General features: G+C 41.8%; 2 protein-coding genes across 6 annotated transcripts in view; both read left to right on the top strand.

Moving 5' to 3' along the window:
- The window catches only part of LOC109306120 (CD99 antigen-like), a 47,124-nt gene extending 39,942 nt beyond the window's left edge, over positions 1 to 7,182 (top strand). For all 5 annotated transcript variants that reach the window (XM_019529380.1, XM_019529381.1, XM_019529379.1 and 2 more), the window contains 4 exons: positions 989 to 1,027; positions 2,011 to 2,121; positions 2,956 to 3,012; positions 6,376 to 7,182. In XM_019529380.1, coding sequence (XP_019384925.1) covers positions 989 to 1,027; positions 2,011 to 2,121; positions 2,956 to 3,012; positions 6,376 to 6,410 — 242 coding nt within the window. In that variant the 3' untranslated portion in view covers positions 6,411 to 7,182. The remainder of the gene's footprint in view (positions 1 to 988; positions 1,028 to 2,010; positions 2,122 to 2,955; positions 3,013 to 6,375) is intronic.
- Positions 7,183 to 15,412: 8,230 nt separating this feature from the next.
- The window catches only part of LOC109306119 (glycoprotein Xg-like), a 31,165-nt gene continuing 24,269 nt past the window's right edge, over positions 15,413 to 22,308 (top strand). Inside the window, exon 1 of the mRNA XM_019529378.1 lies at positions 15,413 to 15,755. Within this exon, the coding sequence (XP_019384923.1) occupies positions 15,695 to 15,755 (61 nt within the window). The 5' untranslated portion in view covers positions 15,413 to 15,694. The remainder of the gene's footprint in view (positions 15,756 to 22,308) is intronic.

Here is a 22,308-nt window from a genome sequence, read left to right as displayed (position 1 = left end):
GATCCCTGCCTCTCCTGGCCCCACCCTCTGCCTACCCCCCATTGCTGCCCCTCTCGACTCCATCATCCTGATAATTACAATAAAACATGCCCCCCCACCCCGCACTCACCAGCAGTAGCTGCTGCCATCAGGGTCACTGGGGCCTGCCCTGAAATAGTGTGGGGCCAGGTGACAGACACAGCAGCCCCAGCCCAGTCTCCATTGTCCCCCTCTACACCATGCTGCATCGTGGAGGCTATGCCAGAAGCCTCCAAAGCCCCCACAGCCCCTGCTACTCCTGGTGAGTAGAGCCTTTTTTTTAAGTGCTGAAGGCTGAGGGTGCAAGCAGGGGATTGGGCCAGGTGGGACAGCCATTGGAGGGTCTGGGGGAGTGGTCGGGGGGAAGACTGCAGGAGCTGGCAGGGGATGGGGCCAGGCAGGACAGCAATCTGGGGGGCTAGGGAAGCAAGCAGGGGTGTGGGGCATGTGGGCCCTGCAGGGGGGTGGTAGCACCTGCGGTGGGGGTTGTGGCCTCTCTGCGGGGCAGCAAAATGTATAGATATTTAGAATTCACTTTATCCCTGATCCCTTCCCTGCCAGGCCCATTTCCCCTCCCAAGCCCTCCGCTCCCTTCCTCACCTGGCCCCATCTCCTCCGATCTCTTCCCTGTTTTCTAAGTGCTTTTTACAAAAACCAAGGCTGCTGGGCTCAGGTGGACCTTTGGCCTTTTATTATGTTGCATATGTACAAAGTTTAGTTTTCAGTTACAAGGTAGCTAAATTTATAGTTGTATCAACAATCTTTAATAGTAGCATATTTTGATTTTTTGGCATTTCTTAAGTTTTGATTAGTTAATTTTTCAACTTTAAATGTTCTTTTAGTATTTTGAAGCCTTTTTATTGTATTCTCTCTCAAAGTTGCATCAGCAGGTGAATTGTAATATTGCATTTAACTTGGATGTAAGGGAATTGTGGTAGGGCTCTTTTCTGAAACTCTTATATTCTTTCAGGGGAAAGTGACAAAAAAAAGAGTGATGGAGATGCTGAGGGTAAGTGCACAGATTTCCACATACACTGCATCCGTGCATCATCTTTTAATGTCTATAGGTGTCAGAAGTTTACTTTTTAAACACTTTTCCCAAATAATGTGGCAGACAGAAAATGAGTACCTTAATTTGTAGTGTTATCCTAATAAATTCTGACAGTGCTTTCAACATTTAGCATTTTTATTTCAGGGTTTGCCCTTGCAACTGTTTCACTTAGCAGGTGAATGATAAGTAGAGAGCCTACTTTTCCCTGGTTTAAAAAAACAGAAATCTGTGATAAAACACGTTTTTCTACAGTGAAGCCTCTCCCCCAACACTGATTAGCTGCGATGTCCCTGCATTGGCCCTGCCTTTCATCTCTGATTGGCAGAGAGGGATGGGGCCACATGACAGGCAGCCCTCTCTGCCAACCAATGACAAGGAGGAGAGAGAGGGTGGCCACCATCTTAGCTACTTTCCTTTGCGCTGGTGACTTTTCCCCCCAGGCTGGCTGCTGCAGCAGCATGAAAACCACTGGCTCCCACTGGGGAGCCAACATTATATTTTCAGTAAGGTTTTTGTTTTTTGGAGGTTTTTTTGTTTGTTTTGTTTTGGTTTTCTTTTCTGGTAGTTACAAATATTCTCTGTAAAAACACAAATTCCACTTTTTCCATGGCAAACATTTCTAGGATCCCTGATGATAAGCTGTTGAACCAGTATTCATGTCATGAGATTTATGTTTATTGATTTCTTTTTGCCCTATGAATTTAGTTTATATTATACCAGTTGCCACAAAAGCATGTGCCCATGTTCTTTAACACCTGTGGAGACTGGTGGAAATCAGTTGTCAAATTTATATTTGAGTTTTGCAAAATCTGTGAAAGCAGGGCACTTGGTTGCTCCATTAATTTCATATTTACATGTTTGAAATGCTTGAAAACATTCAGAGGTTTTATGCTCTTTGAGAATATGGAAGGTCTGTTTTTAAACTGAAAAAATGTTCACAGCTTCTCAAGGAGTAATACCAGGAATCATAAGTGCTGTGGTTGTGGCGGTAGTTGGAGCAGTGTCTAGTTTCATTGCATACCAAAAGAAGAAACTCTGTTTCAAATCAAGTGGTAAGTGTTGTTTCCTGTGAATTTGCTGTAGCTTTCAGACAGGAGTGTAGAAATGAATTGAATACAGTAGATAGTTTTAATGGCCCAATGCACTGGTAATATCAGTTATGCTACGCTAAGATTTATCTATCCAAGAGTTTGTTGCCCAAAAGTAGACCCTTGAAGGAAAGAGAAAGGGCTTAAAGTCAGAAAAAATGTTTTAAAGTCATAAACTGTGCTTTTCCAGATGTTTCTAAAAAAATTTCTCTGCCCAAAGAGTCACTGTAAGACAGTTCAAACACTTGAAAATGGTACATTTGATGGGATAGAGGGTGAGCATCAATCTGTTATGTAAAGGAGGCTATCTTGCAGCTCTTTCTGGGAAATCTCTGCTATGGCATTATCGCGTCATTTACCAACGCCATGATACTCTACTGTGTTAATAACATAGGTGGCCGTTAAAGTGTTTGTGTTCCTCCTGCTGTTTCCTAGTTCCTGCTTGCCCTTTCCTCTTAAACAAAGGATAGCAAGGCCCAGGCACAAGAAGAAAAATCATGTAGTACAAAATGTTAAAAACTATTTGTAAGGACAGGAGTGCTGTCACTTGGTCATGCATACGTTGAACTCTTGACAACTAGTATTCAAGAGAAAATTTGCTAGAGTCCTGTCATTTTGATACCTAGGCAATATAAGGAGAGTGAAGCTGTCTTATTGGCCAAGCCATCTCTTAGTTGATTTGAACCAAAGCATCTCTAGCTCCTCTCGGATTAGCTTTTGTGTCTGTGCTCTGATCCAATCTTGGGGGGAAATGGAGGAAATACAAATGCCTTACCATATTTGTGTTTTGTATTGCAGGCGATCAAGAGAATGTTAACATGGAGAGTCATCAAGGAGCTCAAGCAGAACCACCTGGTAAGATGAAAGATCTGGAGAGCTGAACAGAATTTTAGTAGGGATGAAAGTGAAATAGTGCAAAAAGAAAAAGCCCTCTCATAGATTAGTTGCTTTGATGTTATGTCTCTTTTGTAATTAAATGTATTTAACAGCATGACCAAGTAATTCTGAAGTAAAACAAGTTCTAAGATTCAATAACCAAGTACATTTGGTAAGTGGTAAATCAAAAGAAATGTAAAAGTTCTGCTGTCTGCCTTGTTTCCTTCCTCTTTTTGGTAGCTGGAGGAAATATTAAACGAAATATGAAGGGGCAAGGTTTCACTGTGTTAAGAAAATACTAAGCATGGGATGGAATAATTGCATGCATAAATACAGACTGGAGAATGATTGACTAGGTTGCAGTACTGCAGAGGGTGAGTTAGGGCTTTTGGTGGACCATAAACTGACTGTGAGCTGATGGTGTGTTCTCGCAGTAAAGAAAGCTCATGGTGGGGCTTGTTGTATTACAGTATAATACAGGGTTACCTGTCATTCTTCTACTATTTGGCACTAGTGAGGCCTGAACTGGAGTACTGTGTTCTGTTTTGCACCTTACATTTCAAGAAAGATTTTGACAGATTGGAAAGAGTTCAGTGGAGAGTGGCAAAAATGATTAGAAGCTTGGGAAGCGTGACTTATGAGGAAAAGCTGAAAGAACTAGGTTATTTAGGGTGTTGATACAGGTTACCTTTACAACATGGCTGCCTGGTGCCAGAACCTCAGGTAAGGGGGAAGGGTAGAAGGGACCCAGGGAAAAGTGGCCTGGGGAAAAGCTAAGTGCAGGAAGTGGGGAAAAGCAGTCCTTTGCCCACACCATGGCTAGCTCCCTGTGCTGCAGCCTCTTGCAGCCTGCCTGGGGTTGCCTGTAGAGAACCTGTGGCATCTCCATTCTTCAAAATTTTCAAGAGCAGGTTGGACAGATAGGTAGCTGGGATGGTACAGTCAGGGATGAACCTGCCTTAAGCAGGGGGATGGATTAGATCATGATTTCTCAACCTGTGGTATGTGTACACCCATGGGGTATACGAGACATGGGCAGAGGGTACGCAGGTACCCCAACACTCTCTCTCTCTCTCTCTCTCTCTCTCTCTCTCTCCCTCTCCATCTCCCCTTCTTCCGCTCAAAACTATAGCAAAAAATTTGGTGTGCCACATATTGCACTGCACTTTACATTCCCCAGTAATAGTTTGGCATGCACTGGGTTCAGCCCTCCTAGCTTTGGCCTACATCACCTCTAGCCCAGGTACATACTTGAGTTGTGCACCCCGGTGTAAAAGATGGCAACTCTATCCACACCAAATCAGGTATGTCATATTATGGCCTTATGTACACAGCCCTTCCAACATATGGCACACATTAGTCTGTAAATATAAAAACCCCTGGAAATTTGAGTGTTGGAGTACTTCTGAAAATTTTAATAAGGTAGGGTGTACTTGCTACTTAAAAGGTTGAGAAACATTGGACTAGATGATCTTGTGAGGTCCCTTCCAGTCTACTTTCCTCTCTCTGTGTGTGTGTAGTTGCATCTATATAGATATGTAGATATTGGTTATTATAATATAAATTGTGAACCTAAGGAATGCAGAGCTGCTGTCTGGAGTGGAAGGAAGTGAACACAGCAGCATCATTTGCTAAAGCGTGTGTGTTATGGTTCCAAGTTGGGAGCCTGACTGAAATCTTAGTTATGCTCTCTAACATTAGAGAAAAATATTCCTCAAGTACTGGCACCAATAAAATGTTAGCAGTCATTGGAAAGAGATACAATTGCATAAGAGCCAGCTGGAGGCAGGGTAGACTGGTCTGACTGGCATATTGTTGTTCAGGACAGAGAATCTTTTATAAAAGGGAAAAGGAAGCATCAAACAACAAACTTGCTTCTGGTCACTAGGAGAGAGCTGATTATGAAGAGCTTTTAGTGCAGTGCAGACATAGATGCTTTAAAGTGTTTTGGCTAAGGCAACTGCTGAGAACTTGCCCAGATAGGAAATCTGACTCCAGGAAACCTTGAATTTACTCAGATTGGAGAATTATTGCAGAGCTGTGGGAGGTAACTGGGGGAAGCAAAGTTGGTTTCCATCTCTTTTACCCCCTCTGATTGGTCAGCGAAAGAATTAGCGTGGCAGATCTCGCCAGGCATTGATGCTTGTAGAGGATTCTGAAGGCATGATATTTTCTGGATTATTTTAAGAGCACTACATAGCAATATAAATTAGGAATAACTCTATGTCCTGCTGTGTACCTCATTTCAAAACTGACATCAGAGTGGAGCTAGGCCTCTTACTCTCCTTCACCCAGTCTTAAAGTTACATATCTTATAGCTCTAAAGAAGTTAAATTTCCCTAAAAGATTATTTTAAGGCTCTTTAAGACCTCGTTTTTTTATTCCTCTGATGCATTATAAATTTAGCAAGCAGGGTAACATTTCTGTCCTCAATTTCTTACTGAAGTAAAGCGCAGAATGTTCAGACTAGAGTATTCCCATCAGTCTGACATAAATGGGCCTGTTCAAACAGTGCTGGAAAACTTGGATGACTATATGTTATGGGTAGAATAGATTAAACTTTAGCCAAATATTTTGGACTCACTTATGCTTTTTGTCTCACCTCGCAGTTGCTTTATTTTTAAATAAGGTAAAACTAAATCCTGAATATACTTAAATATGGCACTTTTCTTACAGATGCAAAAAAAATGCCAGTTTTCAGGCAGATGTAAGGCCAAACAGCAACCCAGCAGTCCTATTTTTATACAAACCTTGTAACTGTGTGTTTTCTGAACCACTGGGTTGCAAGGGAAGTTCTTAGTAGCTCTGTAGAACCTAACTGCAAAGGCAAATCAAGTAGCTAGTCGTATCTGCTAATAATTGTGCCTTTAAGACATTTATTGGTGCAAAAATTCAGGCACCACTTTTCTGCTAAGCAATTTTTTCCTCTTGGGTCAAACATCAAACAACCCAAATTTTTCCAGCAATATAGTAGTTTCATAGTTTCTAGGGTCGGAAGGGACCTGAGCAGATCATCAAGTCCAACCCCCTGCCATGGCAGGAAAGAGTACTGGGGTCAAATGACCCCAGCAAGGTGTACATCTAGCCTCCTCTTAAAACCCCCCAGGGTAGGAGCCAGCACCACTTCTCTTGGAAGTTGGTTCCAGATCCTAGCCGCCCTGACAGTAAAGTAGTGCCTCCTGATATCTAGCCTAAATCTACCCTCTACCAGCTTGTGACCGTTATTCCTGGTCACTCCTGGAATAATATAAAGTGTCCCTTTGTAAAAGAAGTATTGATCTAAATGTTTCATTCATGTGTATTTTCCAGAATACTAATTTGTGTGCGTTTCCTTTTTTTCAGTTCAGCGCACTCTTCTGAAGGAAGATGCAAGATAAAGTGAAGAGCAGGATAGAGAACCTTCATATCTTCCTGGAAAAAAAAAAAAAACCATATTGTGAACGGCAGGATTTGGAGTTGCAAAATTGCATGAAAAAAGATGTAGTCCTGTTGACATATCTTTGGAAGAAAGAGAGACTATTTAAAATACCTGAGTGTATTTTCTTTGGTTAGCCCTGTGAAGCACAGTGTTGCCCACAGATATTTGGCCTTAATGACAGCTGAAATACTTCGTGCCTTTTTAAAATTCTGAGCTCTGCCTTTGTGATTGATTAGAGTTGTGTGTCTTGGAAATGTTGTAGATATCTTTTTCCTTATTTCACCAAAAGTCCATTAATGTATCATTGCTTTGAAACAATGCTAGCATCACAGTGCCATACTTCTTAGCATCTTATACAAGCTGAATGTACCAATGAAGGTGGGCTCATGACTTTGCTTGAGAATGAAAATCTACTAAATACTACATTTTGTGGGCACCTGAATGCAAAATATTGCATAGGTAGATGGATTGTATGACATATCATATCATGATAGTCTTTGTGTACATATGTGTATATGAGGATGTTTTGACAATGATATATTTTCCATGCATCTGAATGGGTCAGCCAGCAGGAAGGGAGATGTTTGTATTGGTCAACTCTGAGGAAGTAATGTTTCCTTTGTTGTCTGTTTGGTACAGATTTGTAGAAAATCCAAATTCATTTCAGCTCCTACAGATCCCTCCATCTCTTTGTCAGTTTACTTTTCCCGTAAAACTTGAGCAGAGCTGGTCAAAACAGGAAAATCCTGATTTGCAAATTGGAATAGTAATTTGGTTTCTCTTCTTTTGAAAATTATGACTGACTAGCATTTTCATTGCTACTCATTGAAATCATGAACAAGTTATTAAATCATTTTTGTATCTAGAGGACTTGAGTCATTGTTGGAAGACAGAAACAATACCCCTACTTCAGTGATAACTACATAATCTGGATAAATAATAGGACCATTAACATAGCAATTAAAATTAGGATATTAGGAACTACACTCCTTGTTGTTCAGTGAATCCTTCTAAATAGGAGATTTGAAGAATTCAAATGAATTAATCAAGAACTTGGAAACAGAAACAAAATGCCAGAAGCTGATTCTGCTGTTTACAGCATTTTGAGACTTCTGTGCTTATGAGCCCTCAAAAGCATTCCACCCGAGCACAGCCAACTTTTTCCATGCTGTCTGTCAGAGTAATGGAGATTTGTAACTGTTGTTTGTTGCAAGGAACCTATAGGAGACTTTGATTCAAATGAAACATCTGAATAAATATGTTTTACTTTTTGTGCAATTTTCCAAAATACTGTGCCAGTAATACTGCTTCAAGTACTATGTGACACTTTGAAATGCAGTACTTCATGCAGCAAACTGGTGAACCTGTTTATATAATTTTTATCATTTGGAGTAGAACAGATTTCTTTCCTACTAAAACTCTGTTGAAATATTAGGAGCCTAACCCATTTCAAAGACCTTCTTGTGTATACATGGTAGCAAGTTCGATACAGAGCTTTACATGAATCTAATGTTTTAATTATGGAAATCAGTGGCAAGCTTGTTTTTTCCCTATTTTTATTTTTAGATAAATGTAAAAAAATATTTTAAGTGCATCAACAATGGAAAATTACTATTATGTAGGTGAGATTCTTAGCCTGTAAATCTTTAAGCGAATGAAATCACTTTGTTTACTTTCAATAAACTTGTTTTATATGTGCATTGCCAAGTGTTAATCAAAGTGAAAAATACCAGTAGCCATTTTTGGATTTTTTTTAAAGCTTCCAACTAATTAGTTTTGAATACTCCTTTAATTATGCAATTTGTCAAAAAATGAGGTCATTTAAAAAGTCAGACTCAACGATGTGACTTTTTAATAAACAAGTCAAAGTATTGAGTAAATGGACTCCTCCTTTCTCTTATTGTAGCTGGCTGTTCCAGGGGAGAGGGGAGTGGAGAAAGGGAGGAACCAAAGTTTGGAGCAAGAGTGGAGATGAGCACTGTGGTTTGGAGAAGAGATCTTATCTCTGCACAGATAACTGGATTTTATTTGTGCTGGATGTTTTCTTTCTTGGTGGTGTTGGACTGATCACAGTTGTGGCTGTGATGGTCCAGAAATTATGTGAGAAGCAAGGATGTTTTGGGGGTAATATCTTATTGAACCAACTGCATGTTTGGAATAAAGTTGGACAAGGTTTTGAAAAATGTCTTGCATTCATCTGTTTTCTGTTTAAAAGATTGCTGGCTCCTACACTGCCAGAAAATATATCAAGGGAAGCAAACAATGACACACGCGGATGGAGTTTATAGGCTTCTCCAGCAAGTTTCTTCAACTTTTACAGTCTTAGTGGTGAGGGAATTCCAATTTAATGATAATCTTTGCAATGATACCTGTATCATTTTTAATAAGAAGTCCATCAAAACTGAAATGAGAGAATAACACAAGTGTTTCCAAGTGATACTGTTTTCAGAATAACATGCATACTGAGTACCTTGGCATGGGATGCTGCAAACCGTTAAGTGAAATTTGAAGCAGAGAGAACACTATCATTCATTCCCCTGCCCCCCTTCTTAAGCCTGAATCATACTTGGGTGAATGGACATGACTGTCTTAATACTTATGTCAGCAGCCCTGTTCAGCTCTGTAGTTGCTTTGTTTGTGGCTCCATAGACTGCAAAATATGTAACAGGGAATGAATGTGACAATTTACATTGTAATGTGGCTGGCCCTACAGTTGAGGGGACCTAAAGGCTGAAACAAGACACTTGCTCTGCTGGTACTGTTCTTATGTGTCTCAGTCTGCCATCCTGAGTATGAGAGCAAGATCTGGTAAAACTTAGACTTTCTGAAGCAAATCTGTTTTGTGTGAGCAAGGAGATTATACTTACTTGTATTAGCTGCCTACAGAGAGGAATAGCAAGTTCTACCTATTTTTGGTTGGAACAGAAACTTTGATCTTGAATATGACATTTAAAAGCACTACATTCCTTTCTCCCTCTCCCCATTTAACCATTTTGTCATATTCCCATATTAAATCCTCTAATTTCTATGAGTTGTTTTCAGCCCAATGAACCAGAATGACGATGTCTGCCTACATTGCTGTCTCCTAGTCAAAACAACTGCCAGTTTAACGGTGAAATATGCATTGAATATTGCAACAGCATTTTTAATTATTAGTGAACAAACAGATCTCTAATGGAAACCTTCTGGATGGAGGAAACTTGGAAAAACCCTCTCTTTTACTCCTAAACTCTTCACTTTCATGCTGAAGGGATTCCCTCAAGGCAACTACTGGGCTATCTTTTATTCTCAGTTTTCTTGTCGTTTAGTATATTACTGCCCTTCCACAATACATGTTAATCCCTGTCTTGATATTTCTTAAAGTATCTCTGAATCTCTTGCTTCATCACCTATGTACTTACCAGAGTTGTGTAACATCAGAAAGGAAATGTTAGCCAGTCAATCTACCACGCTTTAACAATCCATAAAAAAAAAAAAAATGAACATTGCACAGAGCTTTCAAACGCTGACGTGCTGAATGCCTGTTACCTCATTATTGTGTACAAGGATTTATAAGCATAAGGGTAAGGATGTTTTCCTTGTATTCTTTTTTTACAATAGATCATACCCAGTTAAGATGTTTTTGGAATGCTAAATTCACTTCTGAGAGAAATTTCTAAGTTAACTTGGGCTAACCAATAATACTAAACTTATATATTTGATATTGGTAGTTGAAGTGATGTTGTAGCTGTAATGATCCAGACAATATGCAAGAGACAATGATTTATATGGGTGAAATCTTATATTGGACTGGCATGTAGTAGGTTCAATAAAAGTTATTCACAAATCCTCCTCTCTTGCATATTTTGATATTTTACAACTTCAGCAGTTGGTATGCTTGTTGAATTGCTTTAGGCAGCATCCTAAATGTGTGTCATTCAGATGACATTGTGGAGAAAGAATATAATAAAGGTACAAGGAAGTAAGTAGATGTGAAACACAAACTACAGGAAAGGTAGGAAAGTAACGGAGGAAAGAAAATAATACACACAGAAATACTACGTGAAGCAACTGAGAATGAAGAGATGAATAACAGTAGAGAAAAGAGAAGACTTTACCCCAACTAAGAAATGTGGAAAATTAATTTTAAACGTGCATACCAAATTCAGACTGCAGTAATTAGAAAAATACTTTGAGATTCACAAATAGAAAAATACAAAGAACTTTGTATTTCACCATTCTGAAAAGCTGTTAGGACTTTCAATGTAAAAGTTACCAAAAGGACCAATTGCGTATGTCTGCATGCATGTGCACCTGTGCATATACTAGTGAGCCAAATTCAGATACTGTTGCAACATGTTTTTTCTTGCAACTCCTTTCACTGTCTTCAGTATGTACATTGTGCTTAGTCCTAGAGGCACACCCTGTAATTTATACTTCAAATTTCATCTGAATCCAAGGGGAAGAGCATAAGAAGGAATGCCAAAGTTTTAATTAAAATACTTAAAATTATTATGAAAATAGACCAATATTTTTAGGAGGCCATCCACAGAATGGTGCAATAGCTCACCCTGACAAATCCAATGAAAGAGAAGGCCTATTGGTTTTTGAAGGTAGGCCAGGTCTCCTGCTCCAGAAGGAGCAAAGTCTAACTTCTGCCCAAAAGAGATAGTAATTGGATGGTGACATGGGAGCCATTCTCTCCATGTCTAGCTGCTCAAGAGAGGCCAACAATTAAAAAATGAAGATAGGAAGAATAAGGAGAGGACCGCTATTATGCCAAGAGACAGTGTGCAAAAAAATGAAATGCATCAAGAAATATCATGCTATGGACCAACAGGCTCACAACTTTAATTTACAAGAACAAATAAAAGGATTTTCATTCTGTAATTTCCCACTTGTTTTCCTTTAACCTAAAATTTTCCAAAGAAAAATCATAAAATGAGCTATTTTTATTTACAATTAAAATAATTCTCCTTTTTTAGAATGCTTTATATGTTCACAGCATTGTACACACCATCCCTAATAAATAGCTAGGCTAGTGGGGAGGGGGAGTTCATCCTTTTCCCATCTCATGGTGTCATGATGATAGTTACATGCCTAAAAAAAACCTCAACAGGCATGTCCACGCATACAAGCACATGCGCTTGCAGCAGCTCAAATAGAAGCAGTGCAAATTTGAGCCAGGGCTTTTTGCCTCAGCGCACATGCTCTGACATACACTTTGTTGTGGAGTAAATTGTGCCACTTGGGGCAAAATAACCCTGCCTGGCTCCTCCTGGATCTCCAGCCAGGGGGAGCTAGAGCCCAGGGCCAGCACCTATGCTGTTCCCAGCAGTATAAAAAGCTGCCCTGTCCTGGCCTCAGCAGTATGAAAACCTGCCCTGGCCAGTTCCTCAGGGTTACTTGCCCTCAGGAGATTCTAGGTAGTCTGTAATCCACCCTCATCCCACGAGCCCATGGGGACCTCAGCTGGCAGCTCCTCAGTGGAGCCATTGCCACGGGTGTGTATGTGGTGAGCTTCATGGACATCCTGGTCTCCTGCCCCTTCTGTGGGCAGAGAGAGACCCTGGCATACATGAGCCTCAAGTGCGCCAGGCTACAACCCGTCCACCACCACCTCCAGAACCTCCTCTTGAGATTCTGTTTGAATTTCACCCTTCAACTTTTTGTCTTTGGTCACTCCATTCACAGCCCCACCAAGTCCCAGGACCTCCTGGTCAACCTCCTCCTGGCCCTGGCCAAGTGGGCCCTGTACTTGACCAGGAAGGAGGCTCTAGCCAGGAAGGTGCCCAGAGACTGGGGCCACTTTGTTCTCCCTTGTCTGTATACATTTCCAGGCAGCGCGCCAGTGGGCAGAATCCACTGGCTCCCTGGATGCCTTGGAGGACCGGTAGGGCCGCCCTCAGACGAACTTCTTTTCACATTTTGAACCTTTAACCCCACATCACTCCTACCCTTTTCTTCCTTAGTTGTCCCCCCACCAAAGGAAAATTAGTTGTACCTTTCAAACTTTGGCCCCACACAGTAGTGGAGGCTATTACGTAACTAGGTGGGCCTTAAGGCCCATGATCTCCAGAAGATACAAATGGACACGAGTTTCTGGGGCCCAGCCAATTGGTACCTGGGGACACTAGCCCCTTGTGGCAGCCAGGCTGTTGAAGTAGCATCCCAAATTCACTTTTTAAAATACCCCAAAATCCACATTCTTACATAATTAGAACAAAAGAGAGAGAAAAAGGGGGATTGATCAGCTGGGCAATGTTTTATTGCTATATTTACAATGTTAAAGAAATTTGGAAGCCTATCAGTGTCTCTAGCATCATAATAAAATAAATTCTAAATATCTATATGTTTTAATGTTTGCTTTGGGTTTCCTTATCACATGGTGGGTGTGTGATGGGGGGATGTGGGGTTTGCAGAATGGGGTGGGGGGATGTAGGTGGGTGTGGAGGGATGTGGGGGGATGTGAGTCAGTGTGTGGGTAGGTGTGGGGGGGACTGTGGGTGTGGGAGCTGCTTAGGAGGGGTGGGTTCATTGCATGAATGCTGCATGCCCCCGGCAGCTGGCAGGGCACGGAAATGCTGGTGGTGGCAGAAGCGTGGCGGCAGTGGTAAGCAGGGAGCTCCCACAGATGCCACCAGCACTGTCAGCAGTGGTGGGGTGGCAAGTGGTGACTGCTCATGGGCACCACCAATAGTGTCGGTGATGCCTTTTCTGAGGGGGTGCACTGCTACTCTCAGGAGGTGCATGTGCACCTGTGTGCACCCCCTATGCATCGCCAATGGTCCCCTGCTCCTCACAGGGCAGATCTCCCTCCCACAGCACATGGACTACCCTGCCTGCAGGGTCCCAGGCCCCCCCAGGGGCTATAGCTCTCTTCCTGCCCCACCCCCTCTGGTCAGCAGCCCTCTGCTCATTCCCCTGCTCCAGAGGCTGGAGATGAGCAGTAGAACAAGCAGGAGACTGGAGAGAATACAGGAATGAGCAGGAGGCTTGTTTTCCCCCACCCCCAAACCCATTGGTTTCCCCGGCTCCCTGTTCATCCCCCTGCTCCCCTTTCATTCCCCGAGTCCCATTCATTCCCTCTGCCCCATTTGTTCCCCCTGCCCCTGTTCATTCCCCCAGCTCCCCATTCATTTCCCTGCCCCCCATTCATTCCCCCATCTCTTGTTCATTCCCCACACCCTCTGTTCATTCTCCCAGCTGCCCACTTGCTCTCCCGGCCCCACCACACTCACTAGCAGTAGGAGAGAACAAGCAGGAGGCTGAAGAGAGCAGGAGAAGTCTCCAGCTTATCTCCAGGGACTTGCTGCCAGTCCCCAGCTCCTTCCTCTTTTTCCAATCAGGGGAATGAGCAGCAGGCTGGAAACAGCCCCTGGAGACATTCTTCTTTTCTCACCAGCCCCCTGCCCCTTCCCCTGCTTTCTCCAGCCTCCCTATGCCAGAGCGTCTCTGTGGAGGACTGAGCCTCCAGTTGCCTCAGGGCATGGTCTAGAACTGTGCCCTGTCCTGCTTTTTCCTCCCGGGGTTTTGTTTGACCCCTGAATAGGATCCAATTTTGCTCTCCCGCTGCAAATTTGCAGTAGGGGGAACTTCTTTTGTTTCCGCATGTGTCTCTTGTAGCATCTCAAAGGGGTTTCAGGTGCTGCAAGAGGCACATGTGGGCTCATCTGGACATGCCCAACATGTTAGTGACAGAGATGGTTGTAAGACTTGGGACTTCTAGTACTGTGCCTATTCTTCCACACTGTATGACAAAGCACCTATGAAAATAGGGATAAAGCCAAATGTCACATCTGCTTGTGTTCCTACTTGGTGCAAGAAATGAGGTGCTGGATCCAAAATAATTTTATCACATGCTAAAAGAAATTATAGTACAAAGTGAGAGTTGATATAGAGCACATAGAAAAGATTCCTACCAGAAAAATAGCTGTTTTGATATAAAGCTTTTAAGTCTTGCTGATTTGCCTGTGCCTGCCTCAGATTGTCTGTTACTCAGATGTGCTAAATTCTATGTTTCCTTCAGGGTGATTTGATCATTAAAATCATGTCTACACATTTTCATATGCCTCATGTATACACTAGTCTGAAAAGAGACATTCAAATATTTTATGACAGTTGCTTGAGTCCCAGTCTAATCTTTTTGTTGAAATAAAAAATATCTTCAACTGCTTAAAACTAAATGTCAGTAATCTTAGGTTTCATGACTAGGCCTAACAAGAAAGAACATGTTTATTTGTCTTAGCCAGAGTAGGCTGGAATAATTTCCATAGCTTTTGCTAGAACAAAATCTATTCATTCATTTTTTTCATTTATTTTTTCTGCTGCTCTCTCCAAACAGACTCAGAGCAGGTTACCAAAAAGTAGATAAATTAGAAAACAATAATAAATAATTCTCACTAAAATACCTAGATGGTCAACATATTCTTTATTTTACTTGCACAGTTCCCAGAAATTAGACTCTTACCGCTTTCAGCTCAGAGCATCATATTAACAGACTTATTACAATAAACAGACTACTTTTTAATTCTAAATATATCTGTATATTTTATTTATATTTAATCTCCTGGTCAGTGGAAGATGAATGCAGGAATATTTACAACCCGTTTGTTTTTTTAGTTTTCTCTGCTCTAACACTGCTTACTCCTGGATTAGAAATGCAGCCATGCTTTCCTTTCTTGCTGATTATGGCTTAGCAGCCTAAACACCACCTTAAAACTAGTCCATAAGCCCAAGAAAAGAATACTTAATATAGGTTTCTGAGTATGCTTTTGTAAAATTGCTCTCCAGGGATGGAGTGTCTGACTGCAGAAGCACACCCAGCTCTGCAGGCGAGGTTTGAAAATAAGGTATCTTGGTTTGGGAGAGGAGTGCAGTTGATAGCACAGTAGTTCTCATAGTCCTGTTTTCTCATTAGTTGTTTGGAGGAGTTGACCGGCCATCTTTGTAAGTGGAGGATCTTATTAAACAAATTCCTTGCTGGGGAGGAGCTGTGAATGTACAGATTTACATGTTCACAGTTGTGTTGTAGACTTGCTATAGGGAGGCTTTGTGCCCGGCTGGATTTTAACGTGTCTCGTAGGATGGGCTTTTCTCTGTGGAGCTGTCTGTGTTTGAGGGAAATGGCATGAAAAGATATCTGTGAGCTAGCCTACTTCAGATATCATTAAAAGAGGCGGGGGAAGTGACATCGCAATTACAACTGTTGGTCCTATTACTCTGAGAAAGAACAACAACAATAGGTGGACTGTAGAGAAAACCATGGTGAGGTTGAGAGCTACCATTCTTTTTTACCTAGGTTTTCTTCTGGTTTCTGTTCAAGGTAAGTGATCTTATACCTTGCCATTCTATTTCTCGGGTGGGAAGCTGAAAGAAACCAAAACAAAATCAAAACCAACAAACCTGAAGCCAGCATAATGTTAGTACAGTTTGGTTATTTAAGAATAATACAAAGAGTTGTTGTTTTCTAGGTGGGTTTCATTATTTATCACATTTTGTAATACTTTCTGGAAGCACCCAACATTCAAAGTAGATGTATCTTTATGTCTAAAGAAATGTATGATGTATTGAACAACAGGCAAAAGGAAAAATTTGGAAGAGTGGGTAAATACGGATACAAGGATTAGAGTTTGTGATCCCTTATTTGAGACTGTTGTGCTTTCTTCCCTAGAATTGTTTTAATATTTTAGGCTTGACTTGTCTTGACTTGAAAATATCTGTCTTAAGCCTGTCAAGGAAGCTTTGAACATCTGGAAAGATTTTTTTTTAAATGAATTTGACATCAATAGCATATTTGTTTCAATTTTCAGTGTTTTGTTCAGTGTCTTGCTTATCCTTTATAATGTAAAGAAGAATGCTGCTATTTTGAAGCTGGTTGCAGTTTAATTGATTGTTTTACCAGCTTTCGTAGCAGTACTGCTAAACATATCAAATTTACATACTGCCCGTAGATAGTTTTTATTTTTAGAAGTAATACGAATTGAAAACATTTTTCCCCTGAGGGAAATAGATGGTAGGGGATACTTTTGTGAAGAACAATTATAATGGAGATTAAAGGATTGGGGGGGGGGAAGGCTAACATTGTGTAATAATTGTCAGTGTCCCCTAATAGTAAAAAGTTCTGTGAAACTTCTACTGACTTCAATTAGTAACATAAACAAATATCCAAAATGAGGTGTCAACTGTTGTTCGATATTTTCTGTATTAAAAATAAACTATAGCCTTTGGAAATATGATGCAGCATGGATTTCTTATTTGAAATAGAATTGGAAACAAAAGGCAACCCCTCTTAAAATTAGGCCACACAAATAGCGCAGTTGTATGCTTTTTGGTACATTTTGATCTTTCCCAGTGTGTTTAAATACATATCTGTTTGAATGGGGAAGAGAAAAAAATGAGTAACCAACAGTTACTAAAAAAGCCTAGTTATAACTTTTGGGCAACTTGCAGCGATAGCTGGCATCCTGGCTTTGAGGTCAGTGACTGAAATGATGCCACTTTAAAATGAGGAGTCAGTGTAATGGGGCTGGAATAGAAATACAAGGAGGTATAAAGCTAGATAGTGTAATATGTTCAAAAGAGTGGTGATCTATATTGTTTTTCATTATTGGTCTGCAGACTTCCTTGTTCTAGACGATTATCTTTCCAAGTGGGAATTGCTCATTTAGGCTTAATTAGTGTGGGAAAGCTAGTTACTATATGCTATAGTATATATGAATTATAATTTATGGTTTAAGTACTTAGAGCATGGAAAGGGCATTTTAAGAAAAGAGAGTATTACAAATTATAAATAGAAAGTCAAAGAATCAGAAAATTAGGGATGAAATGGACCTCGGGAGGTCATATTGTCCAAGCCTGTGCTCAAATAAGGACCATCCCCAACTAGATTATCCCACCCAAGTCTTTGTATCGCTATGTTGCCCAGTCCTCTAACCATTATTGTCCTCAGCTGGACTTTCCAATTTGTCCACATCCTTTCTGTAACGAGAGGCCCAAATACAGACACAGTACTCCAGATGGGACACCAGTGCTGAATAGACGGGAATAAAACCTTCCCTTGATCTGCTAGCAACACTCCTACTAATGTAACCCAGGATGTTATTAGTCTTCTTGGCAACAAGCACACGCCAATGACTCTTATTCAGCTTATTGTCCCCCGTAACATTCAGGAAGGCTTCTTTTTTCACTATCATTTTCTATCTAGACAGCCTAATTGGGGGGAAAAGGAGCCTGGAGACACACATTACACTAGATATAAGAGATTGAGAACTTAATCTAATTTATAAATTGTAAAATTGGGTATTTCTCTGCCCCCAGTTTGCTTGGGCACATATATAATAGTTATATTCTGATTCTCACTTTGTCTGGCTTGCACCAGTGAGGAAAGGACTTTCCTTGAATGCAGCTGTGGAGGTTTGGCTTAATTGGAGAACTCTAAAATGTCTTAGCTTCCATCTTAGAGAAAAGAAAAAAAAGAGAGAGAATTGTTCTAAGGCTACCCAGTAGCTGTTGAATTTTATGTTGTGCATATTTTTCTTGCTTTGCTGCAAATTTGAGAGGAGCATCCTTTACCTCTAGCTAAGCTGTGATTGGTGCAGTCCTGGGAAAACTGGGTAAAAATATGTTATATTATTACCTCCAATGAGCAAAGGAAGTGGTGCGGGGATAATTCACTTATGCAGTCTTGGTTCTAGTCATGCTGGTGGTGAACATGACCAAAGATTTCTACAGAGTAGCACCTTGACCACCGCATCCCCATCCAATCCCTATAGTATGTGGGGATACCTATTTTTGTTAAGTGATTCCTCAACTAGTTGGTTAGCTCAGCTTTATGGCCTCTCTGCGTACCTGAGCACAATGAGAAGACTGTATCGGATCTTAGAAATGGGACCCAAATGATCTACATTTTCCATATTTCTGCTGGTGATTTTGTCTCTTTACTGGTTTTCGAGCATGCTGATGGCTTACAAAAATGTCATTGCCTTAAGGCCATTCAATAAACTTCAGGGAAAAAAAGTCATACAAGAAATCAGTGAAAAAAAAATGTCGTTCTCCTGTTGCATTTAGAACACATTAAGCTTTATTCCATAGCCTGTTTTGAAGTTTGGGGATGGGAGAGGTCACACATTTATAGCTATCTAGAAAATTCTGCTTCTGTCTCAGCTCATTGAAAGGTCAAGAAGTTCTTTATGACTCAAAACCAAGAGGATCCTTATGGTAATTGCATAGGAATCTTATGAATACAAAATTTCAGTCCCATTATCAGCAAAAAAGATGTTATTAGCCTAATGTAGTTTCACTGGAATTTAAAGGCAAATTACACCCCTTTTGCCACTTTTCCCCCATGCTTATCTGCTAGACCCAAAACCATGAAACCAGTGGAAGATTCCTGTACTTGCATTTAAATCATGACCTAAAAGACTTAAGTTTTACTCTGTGGGCCTGTGTAAGATGATGGCATGTCTCAACTGCAGCACAAAGGCCAGGCACAGACATTCAAAAAGCCAGAGGCAGAAGTGATCTAAGTTTTATGCTTTACTCTAAGCACCCTAGTCTTGTTCGAGAGAGAACAGAACATATGCTGTCCCTTCATTTGGGGTATGGGGACATGTGGGCTGCATGCACTGGAGGAGGCCAGCAGTTAGGAGGCACTCTTGTTTGCTTCCCAACATGCTCTGCTGGCACCCTGGGCTGCCGAAGACATTAAGCCACCCCTAATTGGCTGCCAGGTACTTGGGAGTAGTTCCCCCCCCGCCACCTCACCCCCTGCTCCACCCCAGCCACAGGAATCATAGAGAAGCAGGGATGGAAGGAGTCACTCCAACCCTCTGCCAGAGGCAGGTTTAGCCCTACCCAAACCATCCTGTACAAAGCCAGACTAAATTAAAAATAAGACTGCCCTTAGCCCTGGCTTAAAGCCCTGGAGCTCCCGAAGGGAAGGCAGCTGGGAGCAGGCTAGCCAGGCAAACAGCAGAAAGCTCTGGCTCTGTGTTCCAACTTTGGGAAAGGGGAAGGGGGAGAAGAAAAGGGAGGGGCTCCTTGTGTGTGGGGCTTGAATCTAGCAGCAACTGCTCCCCGCTGTGGATCCAATGCCCTGGTACCTTTGTTTCTTATCTGCAGTTTCACAGCCAAACAGGAGCTGTTGGACAGTGGAGAGCATCTCTGCCCCACCCAGGCTGTGGTGTCCAGGGGCTGCCAGTGCTTTCAGGCACTGGGGAATTACAGCTCGAGTGGCAGTGGCAGTTGCTCCAATCCCTGCCCGACCATGCTAGTGGCCCCATGCACACAGAACACAGCTGGTGCTGCTTGTTCAGTCTGCCCTTCCCTGCTGTCAGGTGCCTGCCATTGGCTGGAGCTTGAGGGGCCCAACTCTTTCTTTTTGCAAAGTACCCTGCCTGCCTAGGGATATCATATAAAGATAGAAAAATACAGAGCAACAGATGCTCCCTCCTGTCACCGTGCCCCACCCCTGCCTGTGGCTGGTAACTTGGAAAGATGCCTGGGATGCCATCAGACTGAGTCAGAAGGGGATCTGAGACAGAAGTTCAATAGACCAGTCAAACCTAAACTGATTAAATCTGATACTACATGGATCCAGGTTTATCTTAGACTGGGTTCCACCATTTTTAAACCAGTATATGTGTGCTGTTCTAAGTTTAGATTGGTTTCAGTTTATGTGAAATGTCTGAACATAGCCAAAGTTGTCATGTAGAAATAAATGAATTGGCTGCATTGCTAGTGGTTTAAATTAATGGCGGCAGAGCTCAAGCTCTTGGGTGAGTTTTGCTGAACTCTGTTTCAGATCTGAATTGTTGTTAGCTTCTGAGGAAGCAGCTAATTTGCAAGTGTCTCAAATATGTTTACCTGAGCTGCAGTCATACCTTTAGACTTAGTGTTGACCTACATTAAGCCACATCAGAGAAAGCCAGTTCCCATCCATCTCCATGAGGAAAACAACCTATTTTTTTCAGAATACTTTCACAATTCTGTATAAATGAAAATAAATTAAGCTGTCTATTGTGTCTATGTGCCATTTTGCCTTGTGATGTCATTATAGGAAGACAACTAAAATGATGAAGAATGCCTTGCATTCAAAAGCTTGTCCAATTCTATCCAAACCATGGAGTTTTGATAGAAGATCCACAGAGATCCAATAAAAGATCCACCCCACAAAATTCCTCCCCCCTTGCATCGTTTCTATACTTCTGTAATTTCTCAGCCTCCCAGTTCTTCTAATGGCTTTGCTAAAGTAATAGGCTGGACTCTCTCTGCAGTCATCTTTGAATCTGTTTCTCAGAGGATAAGGCTCTAGGGTTTATTTATCACAAATCTTCAGGTCAGGACATTCTACTATATTTGTATATGGGTTTACTCAGAAACCCCTGGAAAGGCTTTCAGCAACATCCACTGGTTTGGGATCAAGTTCTATAATAGGTAATATTTTGGAATTCCAGGTTAATTGCTTCACTATGACAGTTTTCTGTCTGTTATCTTATCTACAATGGTCTCAGATGGCTAGTGACATCTAAGGGAAAATAATATCTAGCTTCTGATCTGTGTTTTTAAGGAGCTGACACCAGGCATTGCATGTAATATTGTTCTCTCCAGATGCCAGTTGAAGAGACATCAAGTGAAAGAATGGACCCATGTGGTTTGGAGACCATAAAAGCTCTAAAGAGTAATATATCTGCAGAGGGGTCTGCATTATCTCTGGTGATGTTAGATTGTATACACTGAGCCAACTGTCATTGTTGTCTTGCCTTTTCAAACAATTTACACTGCGTTGGAGCCATAACATTAAGGAAGGAAAATTCACTAAAGCTGCCAAACAATAGTAAAATGTATATAGAGGCTAAAATAGTCCTTATGTTGTAATGGAAAAGAAGACCAAACATAGGCATCTGTGAAAGTACATACTCTTAAGGGTCTTCCCTGTGGTCCAACAGGGAAAGACTTGTTGCTCATTTTAGGCTAATGCACATTAGGGTGATTTAGCTGGCATGCTGGCCAGGGGTGATGACCTGGTGAGGGGGCTGTGGGTGCTTGACCACCTGGGTGACACTAATCATCGCCTGCTGAAATTCACCATCCAGCACAAGGTAGCAAAGGCCTGCAGCAAGGCAGCAGCCCTAGATTTCAGGAGGGCAGACTTCAATGAGCTAAGGAGAATAGCCGGGGAAGCACTGAGGACCCGGAGGGGAGGGGAGCCAGGTGTTCAAGAACAGTAGTTGCTTGTTAAGAAGATGATCCTCCAAGCCCAAAGAGAGGTAATCCCAACACAGATCAAAGGGAACAGGAGGACACAAACCCCACCATGGCTCACCAAAAGCATCCAGGAATGTCTTCTAGCTAAAAGGGAGGTGTACACCCAATGGAAGGGTGGGACCATCACCAGGGAGGATTATACTGAGGTTGCTCAGGGCTGCAAGGGGGCAGTCAGGAAGGCCAAGGTGGAGATGGAACTGGGACTAGCTTTCCGGATCAAGGGCAACAAGAAGTACTTTTTTAAATACACAGAGGGCAAAAAGAAGGTTCTGGGTAATGTGGGGATCCTGCAAGACATGCTAGGAAATTTGGTCATCACACCAGACGACAAAGCTAACCTATTTAATGACTTCTTTGCCTCCATTTTCCTGAGCAGGTACCAGATCAGCCCCCCCACCAGGCCCCCCTCAGGCCCCAGGGGAGGTGCACCTAGGCCAAGGGTCAGGGAGGATCTAGACAGGGAACTTCTGGAGGGACTGGATGTATTTAAATCAGCTGGTCTGGATGCTGTCTGCCTCAGAGTGCTGAGGGAATTAGCTGAGGTCATTGCGGGACCCCTGGAATGGTTTTATGAGCACTCGTGGTGCTCTGGTGTGGTGCCAGAGGACTGG

Source organism: Crocodylus porosus, unplaced genomic scaffold, assembly GCF_001723895.1.
Source record: "Crocodylus porosus isolate Cpor-Errol unplaced genomic scaffold, CroPor_comp1, whole genome shotgun sequence".
Lineage (NCBI taxonomy): Eukaryota > Metazoa > Chordata > Crocodylia > Crocodylidae > Crocodylus > Crocodylus porosus.
The sequence above is the reverse complement of the archived record's forward strand: the minus strand, read 5'-3'. Positions and strand labels throughout refer to the sequence as shown.